The sequence below is a fragment of the Epinephelus lanceolatus genome, chromosome 10 (genome assembly GCF_041903045.1).
Source record: "Epinephelus lanceolatus isolate andai-2023 chromosome 10, ASM4190304v1, whole genome shotgun sequence".
Taxonomy (NCBI): domain Eukaryota; kingdom Metazoa; phylum Chordata; class Actinopteri; order Perciformes; family Serranidae; genus Epinephelus; species Epinephelus lanceolatus.
The window spans coordinates 46,234,361-46,252,499 of record NC_135743.1 but is presented as its reverse complement, the minus strand read 5'-3'; the positions used below and the strand labels follow the sequence as shown (position 1 = coordinate 46,252,499).

At 41.4% G+C, this 18,139-nt stretch overlaps 1 protein-coding gene across 7 annotated transcripts in view; it reads left to right on the top strand.

The window, feature by feature from the left end:
* adcy3a (adenylate cyclase 3a) overlaps positions 1–18,139 on the top strand; it is a 158,915-nt gene that overhangs the window by 49,709 nt on the left and 91,067 nt on the right. For all 7 annotated transcript variants that reach the window (XM_033638945.2, XM_033638946.2, XM_078172048.1 and 4 more), the window contains 3 exons: positions 544–655; positions 4,566–4,693; positions 5,147–5,305. In XM_033638945.2, the coding sequence (XP_033494836.2) occupies positions 544–655; positions 4,566–4,693; positions 5,147–5,305 (399 nt within the window). The remainder of the gene's footprint in view (positions 1–543; positions 656–4,565; positions 4,694–5,146; positions 5,306–18,139) is intronic.

Sequence of the window (18,139 nt, the reverse complement as noted above, 5' to 3'; positions counted from 1 at the left end):
AATTGCAAAGCAGTAATTCTAATTTAAGGAAGTGACAGTTTTTCATAAAGTAACCACTGCTCTGAAGTAATGGGCTGGTCCCAGATTCTAAAGAAGGATTTGTATTCAAATAAACACAAGAAATTTGTGCTCTAGAGAAAGGATCAGCACTCAGTGAAAAACCTCCTAAGCCCTATGATAAGCTATTATGGCAATGCTTAACTATACAGACCAGTGAGCAGTGATAACTAACATGTCTTTGGGGTCATCGGGTGGAAACCTCCTTTCACCAGTGTTTCGTCTAGTTGGTCCCACGACACCTCCAGGAGGCTAGACAGTGATCTCTGGTGTCCCCTAATGCCAGGTCTCACTGCTCCCCGCACCAACCCAATAACCTCCTTTACCTTACTTACACATGACTTTCCCAGCCCAAACAGCACTGCCACCCTAACAATATTACTCGTTAAAACACTGAAAATATGCATGCAGGATACTGTTTATGTGACTGTAGCAGCCTGATGTCAGTACTAATGTGCTCTCTTGTATCTGTCTCTTGTTGTACAGTATTTTGTTTGCAGACATCGTGGGCTTCACACAGCTGTCATCGTCCTGTAGTGCTCAGGAGCTGGTCAAGCTGCTCAATGAGCTCTTTGCTCGCTTCGACAAACTTGCTGCAGTGAGTTTCACCCTGTTACCCAACAACAGTGATCTCATGACATTAACATCACAGGAATTACAAGAAATGATCAAATATTCTAACCGTTATACAGGCATTCTGAATTTTTACCCATCTTCAATTTGAATTCTTTGGCATTATTCTAAATTATTATGCATAGTCACAGTTGCATAAAAATAAATGATCCACTGTCCACAGCTAATCTTTCAAACTGCTAGGGCAATGAGCCTCATATTTTGTGTGCATGTTTATGACTGTATGCACAAGGGCCTCTTGTAGTTGCAAGATTCACAACTATTAAAAAGCCTTTCTAATTGACTGTTTTATGCTGTCATTGACTGCTGACTCCTCACTCCTCTTAACACATTCTGGCCTTCGTTGTGGCTCAAAAATTGACATCCCTTTTTTTTATTATTGCAAGAAATTCCATTGACTCATTCACAAGTCAAAAACTGGTTTTATTTGAAAGAAATGTAATATTTACATCTAAGATAATAGAAAAATAGTAATAATATTAGGGGTGTCCCAGACTAAGAATTTTCATAGTCGAATCTGATTTGACAGATTTTTCCTTCAGCCGACTAATTGTCGAATCATGTTGTTTTCCCCCTCATTGATTAATGAGCTCATTTGCGTCAGTTTCTGCTCCAGAGAAAAGAGCTAAAACACCCAAATAAACAAATTTAATTCAAAGAAAGGCACTCTTGCGTGTCAGCCAAAAACACTGGATCGGTGCTCACAGCACAGGACAAAACAGTAGTCACAAAATCAAGTGGGCCACTTCAAAAAATGACTGAACCCAAATGAAAGGAGGCTGGAGCACTTGATAAAATTGCAGAGCTTTTAATAAGGTGCAAACAAACTGACATTTCGACGCTACTGCGTCTTCTTCAGAGTCAAACAGGTATTGATAGAGCAATGGCAGTTAAATACACACATCCTGAAACCAAACGGTCTCTCATTGGAAAATGAGGATGAGGGGAAATTAACCAATCCTGTTGAGGCACTCATCAGACAGAGGGTGTAAAGAATCAGCAATCCAAAACAGAAAACACACCCACAAAGAATAATGAAAAAAATAATAAAATAAAATAAAAATAAAAATACCAACAACCTAAAGATATACCCCATTTTGATTTGAATTTTTTACATGTTTGAACGAACTCCTCCTAGGGATTTCGTCCAATTGACTGACCCATGCCATAAACCCAACACGCCCCTTGTCATTTTTGCCGCTGTATAACTGTAAGGGATTCAGGAGGGACGATTAGAAAAGGCGCAGCTACGCCGTGTGCTGGCTGCGACCTGCTAATCACAGGCATTGCAGAATTGTAGTGCTTTGCCTGCCCGATTTTGTACTCTTGCAGATTTTGTTGATTTGGTCATTTTCCTTGATAATTATGCTTCTACTCAAGTAAGCATGCTATGGAGTTAAATTGTTTATTGCTTTTGTGTGTTTCATTGTGTTTATTGTTGTTTACATAAAACCTAACAATGGCAGCATCATGCTGCTCCAGTGTGTGATTTTAGACAGCATGCTGGCGTCATGGAATTTAAGAGGCATGTGAGGCAACAACAGCATCGGCCTCTAGTGTGACATATAACATATGCATCTGCAGCGCTTTACAAACAATAACAATGGTATTAATACGTCAATAACTATCCTTTACTGTCCCTGTTATATTGCAGCTGATCCTGTCCTCTGCTTGGAGGGAAGGAGCTCCTGGACCTCATTGTTTTCCCAATTTGCAGACATTTTCAGCCACTGTTGTTCCTCTTTGAGTTAGCTGCTAACTGCTATCAGCAGCTTTTTAAATCTCCTGCGATGGGTCGCAAGCATAACATGTTGTATAAAGGTCACACCCATCTTGTTCATGAGCTCATACTGCTGGTTATCCTGTTTATACAGACACCTTTTCAGTGCTGTTACTATCTCCTGTGGCAGCCCTAAGGTGAGACCACTTTGTCCCCCCACTCTGCGATCATACCCTATATAAAGAGCAGCAGCATAATGGTGCAATTTCCCCCCCTGAACAGGCAGTATAAAAGAGCCTTATATTTCACATACAGTGCCTGTTAGCAGGAAAACTCAATCTGCTGTGTGCAACACTCTGTGCCTCTCTCAAAAAAAGATGAGGTGTTTTGTTTCTGGGACACTTCTGTAACGCACTGCATCATGTCTGCTGGAATTACAAGAATTGTCTAGAGTGGCTACAATCACCTCTGGCAGCCGCTTGGTCAACTGGCAGAGATCTGCACTCAACTGAGTGCACTTTTCTAGTTCTATGTAAAACTCCAAATGGTTAAGGACCCTCCAGCTGACCTCTTCTCCTCTTACATCTAAACTCAGGCTACCTGCTGATGCAGAGTACTGGTGAGCTACCAGTGCTCTTTTTTTTCCAAATTTAAAATCTGGAAACTTCTTTTTGTAGAATTGATTAAGACACATATTGCAAGGTGTAAGGTAACGTAAGCACAAGCTTTAACTGCCCTTCAATTTGTTAACATTTTGGAGAAGATGGATACAACTTAGATATGGAATCATTCCTCTATCATTAACATGTTCCATCTCATTCGTTTAAAATGGAGACGTGAAGTAAAACTACTTAATAAACGATATAAAATGTATTTGGAGTAATTGTTCAGTATTCTATGTTGATCTTAAATGCCATTGATAACACCTCAGCTTCCACAGTAAGGCTCCATTCAGGCTGACTCATTCATCTGAAGGTCCGTCAGTGTGGCAGGGAGTGGGGAATCAATGGTGAGGGCAAAACCCCACCGAGTCACCCAGCAAGGTGCCACGTTGGCCAGTCACATATGTGCAAGTGCACATATAGTAGATTACTTTGTAATGTGAACACTGTATTTTTACTTTCTGCCTAGCAGTATCTATGACCAATAATAATATGCCGTGATAACTTGTCAGAGTAGTAAAATCCTGTCTGTGAGGAATACCCATTGCTATGCAGTATTCTGCTGTCAGGGAAGCAAATTTGTGAATGCTAGGATAGTAAAGGATTGACCTGCCCTACCCTTCTCTGATTGGCTGGAACTCGTTGCCTTTGTTGGTTGGATTGGTTAGATTTAGGCAAGAGAAGTAAGACAGGTTAGGGTTAGGGTAAGAATGTCCTAGGAAATGCAAATTTGCGTCAGGAAGGCCTTAAAATTCATGAATCTGTTACTCAAACAGGACTTCCTGTCTCATCAGTTCCCTCACCAACACAGCCCCCTGTGTGTTTATTTTAGTCTGAACTAAAGGTCCACCACTGCTCTCACATTAAAACCTACTTATAGTGAAGCTCATGCAGGAAGTGATAAGTAACAGCTTATCGTAACTCATCAGTGTTAGTTTACCAGAACGAATGAATGGGGCAGAAGAGAAAACCTGTTGTGTCCATGTGAGGTAGGTATCTGTCAGGATTTGGGCCGATCACAAACACACAATAGGGCGGGGCGGCTGTGGCTCAGAGGTAGAGTGGGTCGTCCACCAATTGAAAGATCAGTGGTTCGATCCCCGGCTCCTCCAGTCTGCATGTCGAAGTATCCTTGAGCAAGATATTGAACCCAATGGCCGTTCCACCGGTGTGTGAGTGTGTGAAATCTGGGTAGCAGGTGGCACCTTGTATGGTAGCCTCAGCCACCTGTGTGTGAATGGGTGAATGTGACTCGCAGTATAAAAAGCGCATTGAGTGGTCGGATGACTAGAAAGGTGCTATACAAATGCAGGTCCATTTACCATTTACAGGGCAGATGTGTGCATCCCTAAAAACAATTTCAAAGGTTGTCCATTCCTTCATGTTTATTACTGCTGAAAAAGACAGAAGGATTAAGATGAAGATCCCCCAGTCTGCTCTTTGCATGTTCTGGGGTCCATCTCTCTCTCTCTAAATCTCATCTACCCTGTCAGAAATATCACCAGCTGAGGATCAAGATCCTGGGGGACTGCTATTACTGTATCTGTGGGCTGCCGGACTACAGGGAGGACCACGCTGCGTGCTCCATCATGATGGGTCTGGCCATGGTGGAGGCCATCTCGTGAGTACTGGGATGAGGGGGTCAGGACCGGGAGAGAACAGCCTTAGATAACTTTGTTCAACAGCTACAATTCGATGTGCTGCTGTGGGTTAATCACTTGGTCCACAGTGTGGAATTGATCACGCTGATGGACTATTATTGACTTCCTGTGGAGCACATCTGTGAAATAAAGTGAACTGAACAATGAGAGGTCTTTAAGCTCAAATGGATTCTGGTCAGACTCCAGATGAGTATACATGAATGGATTTATTTAGTTTGATGTATCTTGATGCTGTAAATTAGGTATAAACAGAGACAGTGTTTACCACAGGCTGAGATATATGTGTGGAGTCATGGTACTCAGCACTTTAAAACAGAAAAGAGAGCTGGATTTATGAACATGACAAAAACAGATGCTAGTTGTGATTCCTGTTGCTTTTGATTAATGTGGTTGCTTATTTAAACCAACCACAGGTATGTCCGAGAGAAAACCCAAACCGATGTTGACATGCGGGTTGGAGTGCACAGTGGTACAGTCCTAGGTGGAGTGCTGGGTCAGAAGCGTTGGCAGTACGATGTCTGGTCCACAGATGTCACTGTGGCCAACAAAATGGAGGCTGGAGGGATACCAGGGTAAGAACAGACTACTCCATGTAGTACCTCTCTTTTTGGTCAAGGTTTTAAAATAAAGTTGTCAATCCACTCTTGGAACAATGTTTATGTCATAACAGCTTTAAACTGTTCAGATTCCTCATTCATTCCAACTGACATAATTAGGATGTCTCGGTCAATGATATGACTCCACCCAAGTGCACAGACTTAATTGATGGGAATCACAGCGCTCTACATTATCTAAAGTGGACTGCAGTAGAGCTGTGACGCCTTTTTAAACAGGCATTGCCGACCTTGAGGCAAGGTGGAAGCATAAGACATGTTTCAGACTATAAATCATATTGCTAAAGTACATAGTTTGTGTTAAAACAGTTCTCACAGTGAACATGAGATGTTATATTACTTAAAAATGTCTAAAAATAAATAATAATAATAATAATAATAAACAATTTTAAATCAACTTTTTCTCACTCACTATATTTATTAGCCACTTTGCTTTTGCGTATTTACCTGCCCTCTGTATCCACCAACTCCACTGACATTTCAGAAATTCCTGATTTAATGAAATTCATGATGTGAAATGAACTAACATTTTTATTTATTTTAAATGAGAGAATCATGAAATATAAGACATTTTATAAATCTAAACCTTTCTATTTCTTTTTTTGTTGGCCTCAACAAGCTGTAAACACAACAAACTTGTTAGCAAACAGTTGTTCACTCACTCATCCAGCAGACAGAGTAACATAAGCATTCATTTGGAGTTCTGTGTCCACCTGATAAACCTAGGTTCACTATTCACTCACTCACTCACTCACTCACTCATTCAATATAGCTGTGTTTCCACCCAAAAACTTTGAGTGTAGTACCTTTATAACCTCACAGACGTTCACATAGACTGTAGATCTGTTCAGCATTTCCAACGTAGACAGTACTCTTAAATGTGGGTGGGGTTGTTGTAAGTCACTGCTCTGTTGAGCTCTGGCTGTATTTCCTCATCACCGGTGACACATATGGAAGTCTGCACCTTGGTTATCGTCCACAGGACAGGGTCGGCACACAGACATAAAAAGAACAGACTGCAGTGAGAGTCTCTCTTGATGAGATATTTCAAAAAATAGCGTGTTTGTGCGTTTAGTCCTTCTCAGGCAAGCACAGGGGTTTAGTGTTGCTCGGGCGCAGTTCACATAATCTGGTTGAAATTCATAAATGTAACATGAACAATGATCTAATCATCACACAGGTGTATGTCATCCTAGAGAGACAATAAAAACAAAGGGAATGATCAAAGTTGTCAAGAAGGATAGTCCACACACTTGATGCTCCCAGTTCACGTGCATTTATTTAGCACATCCCAAAAACTATATGTTACGTTTCGAGCCACACGCTCTTCTTCAGACATGAGATATACATCTAGGACTCCATTTTTAAAGGGACGTCAGTGGGGTCACATGATGGGTCACATGATCAAAAATAACTGAAAAACAGTGAAAAATATTCACAGTGACAAATGAATAATATATATATACAAAGATCCATATATAAAAATATATATATCAATCTCTATACCAGACCAAGAAATGAACACCATTAGGCCATCTGACTGTCATATTTTCCATCGGCTAGATAGAGGTGCCTCTATATAAAATTTAGTAGGATGGCTGATTTACAGTCAGGTCCATAATTATTTGGACAATGATACAGTTGTCATCATTTTGGCTCTGTACACCACCACAATGGGTTTTAAATGAAACAATGAATACCTGCTTAAAGTGCAGACTCTCAGCTTTCATTTAAGGCTTTTTTTCAAAAATGTAGTATGAACCATGTAGGAATGACAACCATTTCTTCACACAGTCCCCCGACTTTAAGGGCTCATAAGTATTTGGACAAACTAACATAATCATCAATTAAACAGTCAGTTTTAATACTTGGTTGCAAATCCTTTACAGTCAATGACTGCCTGAAGTGTTGGACACATAGGCATCATCAGATGCTGGGTTTCTTCCCTGGTGATGCTCTTCCAGCCCTTTACTGTAGCCGTCTGCACTTCCTGCTTGTGTTTTGGGTGTTTTGCCCTCAGTTTTGGCTTCAGCAAGAGAAACGCATGCTCAATTGGATTCAGGTCAGATGATATGACTTGACCATTGCAGAACATTCCACTTCTTTGCCTTAAAAATGTCTTTGGTTGCTTTTGCAGTATGCTTCAGGTCATTGTCCAACTGCACTGTGAAGCATCGTCCAATGAGTTTTGAAGCATTTGGTTGAATATGAGCAGATAATGTAGCCCCAAACACTTCAGCTTTCATCCTGCTGCTCTTGTCAGCAGTCACATCATCAATAAATACAAGAGAACCAGTTCCACTGGCAGCCATACATGGCCATGACATAACAGTACCTCCACCATGCTTCACTGATGAGGTGGTGTGCTTTGGATCATGAGCAGTTCCTTCCCTTCTTCCTTCTCTTGTCTTCCCATCATTCTGGTAGTTGATCTTTGTTTTATCTGTCCATAGTATGCTGTTCCACAACTGTACAGGCTTTTTAGATGGTTTTTGACAAACTCTAATCTGGCCTTCCATTTTTAAGGCTAACCAATGGTTTGCATCTTGTGATAAACCCTCTGTATTTATTCTAGTGAAGTCTTGTCTTGCTTACAAGAGCAGCAGGATGAAAGCTGAAGTGTTTGGGGCACCATTATCTGCTCAGATTCAACTAAATGCTTCAAAACTCATTGGACGATGCTTCACAGTGCAGATGGACATTGACCTGAAGCATATTGCAAAAGCAACCAAAGACATTTTTAAGGCAAAGAAGTGGAATGTTCTGCAATGGTCAAGTCATATCATCTGACCTGAATCCAACTGAGCATGCGTATCTCTTGCTGAAGCCAAAACTGAGGGCAAAACACCCAAAACACAAGCAGGAAGTGCAGACGGCTGCAGCAAAGGGCTGGAAGAGCATCACCAGGGAAGAAACCCAGCATCTGATGATGCCTATGTGTCCAACACTTCAGGCAGTCATTGACTGTAAAGGATTTGCAACCAAGTATTAAAACTGACTGTTAAACTGATGATTATGTTAGTTTGTCCAAATACTTATGAGCCCTTAAAGTTGGGGGACTGTGTGAAGAAATGGTTGTAATTCCTACACGGTTCATACTACATTTTTGAAAAAAGCCTTAAATGAAAGCTGAGAGTCTGCACTTTAAGCAGGTATTCATTGTTTCATTTAAAACCCATTGTGGTGGTGTACAGAGCCAAAATGACAACAACTGTATCATTGTCCAAATAATTATGGACCTGACTGTAAATCTTAATAGATAGGACCACTCCTTTCAATATTAAACAGCACAAAACATCCAAAAACAGTCACATATTCTACATTCAAAGATCCAAAGAATATTCAAATAGTTTAATATTTCTTCAGTTTTCCAATTTTTCATGTTTAGTTGACATGGCTACACATTAATGGCAACACAGTAAATGTCAAGAAGCATTATAGGTATAGGTATTATAAGGTAAGCACAACAAGAAACAACATGCAAACAAGTCCATTAGGCATGCCTCAAGAGTTCAAAGAAAAGGTTTTATGTTGAAGTCCTCATTTAGACCCTTTGGTGCTAGGGTGTCGAGTGTATAAATCCAGTATAACTCTCCCCTCAAAAGTAGAGAGTCCACATCCCCTCCCCTGCACGGGATTTTTACAGAGTCAATTCCAATGTATTTTAAGGAGGATACACTGTGGCGAGCTTGTGCAGAGTGGACAGCAACAGGACTGGATGGGTCATTGTTTCGGATTGCACATCTGTGTTCAGTGATTCTGGTTTTTAAAGGTCTTGTTGTTTTGCCAATGTAGGCTAGGCCACAGGGGCACTGTAACATGTAAATGACATTTTTTGCTTTGCAGGAGATGATGCTGTTGATGTGAAATCTCTTTCCAGAGTAAGGGTGGTTGAAAATATGTGTTTTGTATGTAAAGTTACATTGTTGACAGTTTCCCCTGGTCTGATTTGAGACAGAAAGTGTGAGGCGACAGGAGGATCATACCAATCCACGGACTGCAATGTTTCTAGCGCCATCTTTTAGTACCAGATCTGTGTGCTAGGTATCCCAACAGAGGGGTGGTCAAAAAAGGGGATGGTTCCATTGGTACCATCCACAACTCTTGCCAACGGAAATGGAAAAATAACTCTTTTAATTTGTACTGTACTGAATTAAACTGAACTGGACTGCTTGCTTTATTAGAGCTTTCTCACTGAAAACAGCTGCCTGCTGCTGGAAATTAAGTTGATGAAAGAGATGACTTCAAAATACTAATCCAAAAGAAAATAATATAATTGAGCATGGATGTTTATTTTTCACCACACAGATGTTACTAGCATTTCCCTGAACTCTAAACTGCATCTTATTATATATGTTCAAATATCATATAAATTGAGGATGTTCCTAATGACTAATTTTCCTGACGTTAAAACTTAGATTGGTCGACTAGTCTAAAAGTATAAAATACTAAAAACAGTCAAAATTGAACAATTAATTAGTCCATGGGCTAGAGCCCAAAATTTCACTTGTCGGCACCATTCAAGGTGGCAAAACTTTGTAATAATTTATGAAAATTTCCATGTCTGTAGATGATATTTTGGTATGATAGACATTACTGAGTGGCAGCTGTGTCACAGTAACCAGCTCATGAAGTGAGCCACCCCCTAAAGTAAATTGCATTTTAGACATAGAAATTGGTATGTGTCAGGAAAAAAAAAGAGAAGTAATTTGTGACAATATACTTTGGAGTAATTTTGTATTTTCAAAATGAAATACGTTTTTTCTTTGTTTCATAAAACATTGAAAAAAAAATCCAATTGTACAAAATGTAGAACAATACACTTTACTCACTCACTCACTCACTCACTCACACAATGATTCTGTAAGCACACACTACTCAGGTAGATACATACATCTCCAGATGCACTTGGACACTTCATCTGTGAAGTACCTGGGGGTCATAGGGTGTTTTGGATCTCGTAACTTCAAACCCCCTCACCCAGGCGACTCGACCGGGAGTAATCAATTCCCGGCCTGTGTCCAAGAGGCATCAGCCCACTGCTTGTCCCTAATAATCCAGAGCCATCTCTGCCTTCCCTGCAGTTGCTGAGGCTCTGCTGATAGCTTTCCTTTTGTGTGCTCCAGTGATGCCCAGGAGGCTGTAGGCCTTGCATAATGATCTTCCCGCAGAGCCCCTGCTCCCCACTTCAATGGGCATGCACCGTGCACGCCACCCCTGTCTGCGGCAATCCTCCGCCAGCTCTGCACACTTCTCCTTCCTCCTTCCACTACCTTCCATCCAGGTCCCGCCTGTCCTTGCCTTTTAGATTGCTATAGCTGGTAGCTGGTTGTTGGAATGCTACCCAATGCTGCATGGCCGGGTGCCACAGATCCCATCAGAGCTCTTTGACGAAGCCTGCTCCACTGCCTCCTGCCCCTTCATCATTGAGGTTATCAGAACTTTAAAATCAGGCAGCGGGATAAGGCTCCCAAGATTCAAGTCTTTTTGAAGGCTGTTCCAGGTAAGAGGAGCTGAGCACTTAAAGGCCTTTATTCCCAGTTCAGGCCTTACACTTGGTACAGACAATAGCACAATATCTTGCGATCTCAAGCTATAGCTACCACCAGCTTTCTGAACAATCAAAGAGCAGATATAAGAACGGAGCATGCCTAGCATGGCTTTATAGATAAACAGGTACCAGTGACTGAGCCTTCGCATAGTCAGTGAGGGCCAGTGATGAGTACAGTGATGAGTCAGTATTGCACAGTTTGAGACAAATCTCAGAGCACTGTGATACGCAGTGTCCAACATCCTCAAACAATGGGCTGGAGCGTTCATATATAAAACATCACCATAATCAAGAAGTGGTAAAAAGGTTGCAGAAATAAGTTTCTTTCTGGCCTCAAAGGAGAAACAGCTCTTGTTTCTAAAATAAAACCCTAACTTCAACCTCAGCTTTTTAAGAAGATTATTCCTGAGGTTTAGAAGACAGGCAGTCGTCTATCCATATGCCCAGATATTTATAGCAGGAGACAATCTCAAGTTTCTTCCCTGAGTTGTAACAGTATCTAAGGTGTTGTCAGGTTTTGACCTATTTGAAAACAACATTACCTTAGTTTTGTCAGGATTTAAAAGCAATTTTAGTTGAAAAAGCTGTGTCTGGATGATATTAAAAATAGTCTGCAATTTGGCAAGGGCCTCCATGATGGAGGGGGCAGCACAGTATACCACTGTGTCATCTGCATAAAGATGAAAATTAGCTCCAATCACATTATGACCCAAATTATTAATATAAATTGAAAATAACAGCGGACCTAACACAGAACTCTGCAGTACACCATTACAAATGTTAACCATTCAGAGGTGAGCCCATCAAATTGAACACACTGCGACCTTTCCAACAGATAGTTCACAAACCAACCCAGAGCCTGATCAGAAATACCAATATTAGATAATCTTTGTCGCAAAATGAGATGGTCAACGGTATCGAAGGCCTTGGAAAAGTCAATAAATAGTGCTGCACTGCTTCTTATCAACAGAGTCAATGAAATCATTCACCACCTTCATAGCTGCTGTTATAGTGCTGTGTTTCTTTCTGAAGCCAGACTGATGCTTAGAAAGAATGTCATTTGCACCTAAAAACTCCTTTAACTGCTCACTCACCAAATTTTCAAGAAACTTAACTAAAACTGACAATTTAGAAATTGGCCTATAGTTATTCAAACAACTAGGTTCTCCTTTATGTCGAGGGAGGACATAGGCTGATTTCCATATTTTTGGAATTGAGTTAGAGCTAACTGAAAGGTTAAAAAGATAAGTCAGAGGTGGTGCAATAAAATCTGCAGCTATTTTTAAGAAAAAGGGTTCCAAGTTGTCAGGGCCAGCAGGTTTCTCAGGATTTAACTTGTTTAAGGCTTCATGTACATCAGCAACCGAAAATGGAGAAAAGCGGAAAGGTTCATCTGTGCCACTTTGGACAGGATCAGGAACTGAAGTGTACACAGAAGCAGAGTCAGAAACGGAGTCGAACAGTGAGCCACAAGATACAAAATGCTCATTAAAACAGTTCAGCATAGTGGGTCTGTCAGATATAGTGCCAGATTCTGTGGCAATACAGGGGGGCAATTCATTTTGATTTCCACTGACAGATAAAGCTTTAATGGCTTTCCCGAATTTCCTAGGATCATTCAAGTTTTCAGTGGTAACAGAAAGAAAATACCTAGATTTAGAACTTTTAACTTGAGATGTAAAACTATTTTAGTTGCCTAAAATGGAGCCAGTCAGTCTCAGAGTCTGTCTTTCTAGCCTTCGCCCAGGCCTTATTTCTTTTGTGCAGAAGACTAGATAATTCTGCTGTAAACCAGAGGTTATCTTGGCCCTTCACTCTAAACTTGTTTGTCTATTATTTCCTTGAAACCTTGATAAAAATATGACCAAGCAATTTCGATATGATCGATTAAATAAATTTTGCTCCACTCAGAATAAAACAAGTCAAATAAAAAACCCTGTTCAACAAAGTGCTTAGTGTCACGTTTAATAATGATGCGTGGTTTACATTTCTGAACCTTTGTGTCTGTAATTGCAGCCACAACACAGTGGTCACTAACATAATTAGCAAATACTCCCACAGCAGAGTATTTATGAGGGACATTTGTCAAAATGAAATCAATCAAAGATGACTTACTGGCACATTCAATGTTAGGACGGGTGGGACTATCCACAATCTGAGTAATGTTTAATGAGACACCAAGGTCCTTTAAGTCCTCTGACACAGACGTTAACCAGTCCAAGTTTAAGTCACCAAGTAAAACAATTTCCTTGTTATCAAGTTGATGTAAAAGGCTTGACAGAGAGGTCAAAGACTCACTGACAGCTGAAGGGGGCCTGTAGCAGCCAACCACGGTAACTACAAGGCCCTTAGACACCTCAATATTTAACGCCAAAAATTCAAATTGTTTACCAGTTGATTTAGATACCAACAAGGATGCACACAACTTATTTTTCACATAAATGGCAACACCACCACCTCTCTTAAGTCAGTCAGTATAATATATATTGTAACCATTTATGGAGATGTCAGAGTCAGAGATAGATTTGGTAAGCCACGTTTCTGATAAAACAATAATGTCAGCATCAGTAGATTCACCCCAGATCTGAATAAAATCAAGTTTGGATAACAAACTACATATATTAAGGTGAAGGAGGCCCAAACTGGATCTTGACTTAAAGTCAGCCGGAGTTGCAATCTGGCTGCAATTAGTCGGACCAGGGTTTAGCTGAAACGTTTCCAGAAAGCAATAATAACCAAAAAATCAGGCATCTTCTTCTTAAAGTCGAAGCACACAACGCATCCTTTATCTTAACATGATTAGCAAAGTACAAAAGCATGTCGAGTTCAAGAAGCAGTCCTGAAGAACCATAATGGAAGGATATCAAACACAACAACCAAAGTGAAACGAGCTTGTCGGCTCAGATAACAAAATAAAATGGAATTGTTTGTGTAACACATTGGAACCTTTACAAGGAGCACTCACCACAGGTGACAAGACAGTCATGAGTCCACTGAACTCCTCATGTTGAGAGTACTTTTCAGAATTCAACACAGACATGAGGCAGAGAAGAACCAGGATATGAGCCATTTTCACAGCTCCACCAGCCATCACCAAACAATAGATAAGGCCTCAGGCTGCTGAGGAGGGTGGATGGTGAAGGCCTCAGGCTGCTGAGCAGGGTGGATGGTGAAGGCCTCAGGCTGTGGGGCAGGGTGGAAGGTGAAGGCATCAGGCTGCTGAGCAGGATGGATGGAGTAGCCTAGGCCTCAGGCTGCGGAGCAGGGTGGATGGAGTAGGCCAGGCAGATGCAGGATGCAGTAGTTCCTGGCTAAAGTCAAGCCCCACAATAGCAGGTGCTGGGTCTCAGTTTTCCTTGCTGCAGATCTGGGCTAAAGACTAGCCACACTGCAGCAGCTCCCAAAAACTCAGAGCAGCCCACAAACAGCAGATCAAACCTCTGAGCAGGTGGAGTAGGCCAGAGCAGGGTAGCTTCCCAAAAAAGATAAAAAAAAAAAAAATATGCACAATCCACAGAGCTGGATGTATACTTCTAAGGGCTGGTAAAACAGCAGTAAAAGAGCCTGAGTCAAAAGTGTGGAAAGATACTAAAAACCAAGTAAAACTACTTGTAACAGACAAACACACAACAGAGACTTCACAGAGACACTAGACATGCTGCCATCTTGGATCTTGGTTTGCTGCTCTGATGGATGCACGTCCTTTAGGGTGCAGTCAGAGACTTTCCCGAGGCTCTTCACAGGTTTCACTATGACGGATGGGATTTGGGTTCCTCCAAAGTAGAAATGAAACAGGTCTGTCATTTTCTCTCTTCTCAGAACCAAGGACCTTGATTTCTCTGCCTTGAAGCACTTCCGAGCCCACGTGATTAGCTTCTCCTAGCCTTGGAGATTCCATCTGCTTCCCGGGACTGACATAGATATTACTGTCAGATCATCCATTAAGGCTCTGATGGGGGGTTGCCGGACTCCCAACCTGATTTTGGGGCCTCTACACTCTGTTTCAGCTAACTTGACTGGCATATTTATGGCCAGAGCAAATAGGGTCACTAAAATTGTACATCCAGTCATAATACCTTTCTCAAGATGTTGGTCAGATGTTACTGTCCCAGAAGTGGACCTCAGATTAAAGTTGATATAATAATCCATGATGAAGTTCTTGACGTTGCTCAGGACATGATGTCACACCAGTGCTGCCTCCACTAGCTTGTGTGGTATGGAGCCACATGCATTGACTAGGTCAAGTCATAGCACAGCCAGGTCCCCTTTCCCTTCTCGAGCCTCACTGATCAGTTGCGTCACTGTGTTCCAGGCAGCCTGGGACCTCCGGGATCCCCCCTTTCTGCACTGAGGAGTTAGAGACAGTCTGTCAGCCAGCGGGAGACAGTACTGAAAAATATCCTCGCCTCGACATTGAGCAGGAAAATGGTCCTAAACTGCTCGATGCCAGTTGACTTTTCTTCCTTTGGCACCCACACTCCTTCTGCGAATCTCTATTGTTGGGCTACCTTTCCCTTCCTCCAGATCGCCCTCAGTATCTTCCACAGGCGGTGTGTGAGCTTGGGCCACCTCTTGTGCACCAGGTAGGGCACATCGTTGGGTCCCAGCGCTGAGCTAGTTCTAACAGTCTTGATCACAGATTGGATTTCCTTCCAACTGGGGTCCTTGGTGTTAAAGTCGGTGGTTGGTGCTGGTGGGTTGATAAGGGTTTTGCATTCTCCTAGGTCTTCCTCCCATGCTGCATCACTGAAGTTGAGATAGAGATGGTTGTCATTCTCCCCTTTTGAGCATGTGAGGTGTCTGCTGCGCTTCTGGCCCAGCAGCTGTTTAGTAAACCCAAGGGTTTGCAAGGAAGGCAGCACGCTGGATAGCTCTTTCCTTAGTCCGCCTCCTGTGCCACTCTGCTGCCGGATAGTGTGAAGTCTTTTCCTCAGGATGCTGCGTAGTTCTGCTAGCCCAGGCTTCTCGTCTTAGTTTACCCACTTGAAACGCTTTCTAAAGAGTCGTAGTTCTTGTCTCAGCTGCGTGATCTTGTTTGCCCTGCAATTCTTGGAGTACTTGCTTTTGGCGCATCCCTTCTCTTCTGTACTGACCCTTTCCGTGGCGATGTTGACCATCACGATTGCCATTGTTTGGAATGTTCTGTCTGCCCCACCCTTCATGGTGGCTTCCAGAATACCACCCACATCGTCGCCAAATTGGCACCATTCATTCCTCTGCTGGCTGGAGGGCCACTTAAAGCGCGGTAGATGTTTTGTTACTCACAGTATTTCCATAAATAATGTGCAAACCAGCATGCTCTTTGCTTCAACCAGTGCAACTGACTGTTCATCAAGGTAAGCATTTTATCTGAACTTTAAAAACTATGCAAAAGATACCTTAGTTTTTAGAATTTTAACATGTTGAACACCAAAGGTTAAGGCTAAAGATAAACACAACTTTTGCATTTGTTCTAGCTGGCAAAGAAGTGGAAACTACTACCACAGAAAGTGGTAGTAAAAGTTTTCTTTTCTTTTGCAAGGATTCTATTAAGATCTTTCTTTATAGTGAAGACACTTTCTGTGGTAGTAGATTTCTAGAATCTGACCCTCAGGAATGTCTTTTGCCAGTTCCAAAACTGGTACGTGATTCCGTATCAAAGCTGCCCTAAGCAGAAATTTCCAGGAGTCAACACTTTGTGCTGAAACCAGCTTATTTCTATCATCAGAACAGTGGATGATGCACTCCATCCGTGTTTTTTTTAAATGGTGGGCTGTTACTTGCTTGTTCACTGGTGGCCATATTCAGGCAGTTTTCAGCTGCAATATACAACCACAAATCATAATTACTTTGATGCAAACCCCTAATTAATCTCTCAGTACTCTGGTTCCACATTCACAGCAACAGTGTGACAACCTACAAGTAAAACTAACATTGATAAAGGGTCAAAATAATCCTAACCAATATTAACTAAATTAACTACTATAAAACGTAAATTGAAAGCCAAGTCCCAAATAGACTTACCCTTTAAAAGATAGCTCAGCTGTCACCAGTCTCTCACACATCTTTAGCTAGCTAGCTTGCTGACTCACTCACTTCTTTGCCAGCTGGAACAAATGTAAATGTTGTGTTATCTTTGGCCTAAACCATTGGTGTTCAACATGTTAAAATTCTAAAAACTAAGGTATCTTTTGCATAGTTATTAAAGTTTGGATAAAATGCTTACCGTGATGAACAGTCAGCTACTCAAAACTACTTCAAATGAGTAATTAAATGAGAGAGATTTCGGTCAGAGTCATTCTTCTAACTTATGGCTCGTAATAACATCTCACAATGAAAAGTGTGGGTATAATATGCATTTCCTTAATCCTTAGAGTTCTGTGAGTATTCCAGTTTCTGAGTTTTGTGTCCCTGATGTTTCTAGATGCCACAAGGCTAAAAGAAAAAATATAATTTAGTTGAAAATTGTGAAACAATTTATGTCATTGACTGTTTAAAGGGCTACAGTTACCTCAGTATTTGTCAGAAGGATTCACAATTGGGCTTGAGTGAAAGCAAACAATGTCCCCTTTAAAATGACACCAAACACAATATAATGAAACACTGAAAAATGTCCTGACCATGAGTCTAAACTGGTATATGCACCAGTGTCTAAAATGCAATTTACTTTAGGGTGTGGTTCACTTCATGGGCTGGTTACTGTGACACAGCTGCCACTCAGGAATGTCTATCATACCAAAATATCATTTACAGACATGGACATTTTCATAAATTATTACTAAGTTTTGCCACCTTGAGTGGTACTGAAATCTGGTCTGGCCCATGGACTAACTCTATCAGGTTAAACACTGTCTGAAAAAAAATGTCAGATGTAAGAGATTTGGGATTGTTTATCCAGTTTTTAAATGACCAAATTGAGTGTAATGCTGCTGCAGTGGTACTTAGCGCTGTATGAATATTGCACATTGTGCCACAAAACATGCCAAAACTCAGTAAATAAAAATTAACAAATAATTATTTGCTGTGTATATAATCTCCAGGCTCATCTCCATTTAAACACACACATATGCATGACAAAGTAACCAGTGTGTGAGTGTGCATGCAATGCGCGCACGCACACACACACACACACGCACGCACGCACGCACGCACACACACACACACACACACACACACACACACACACACACACACACCTGGCTTTTCCAAATCTCCTGTGTGCCCAAAAGCACCTCTCTCGTTCAGCCTACCAAGAAGACATC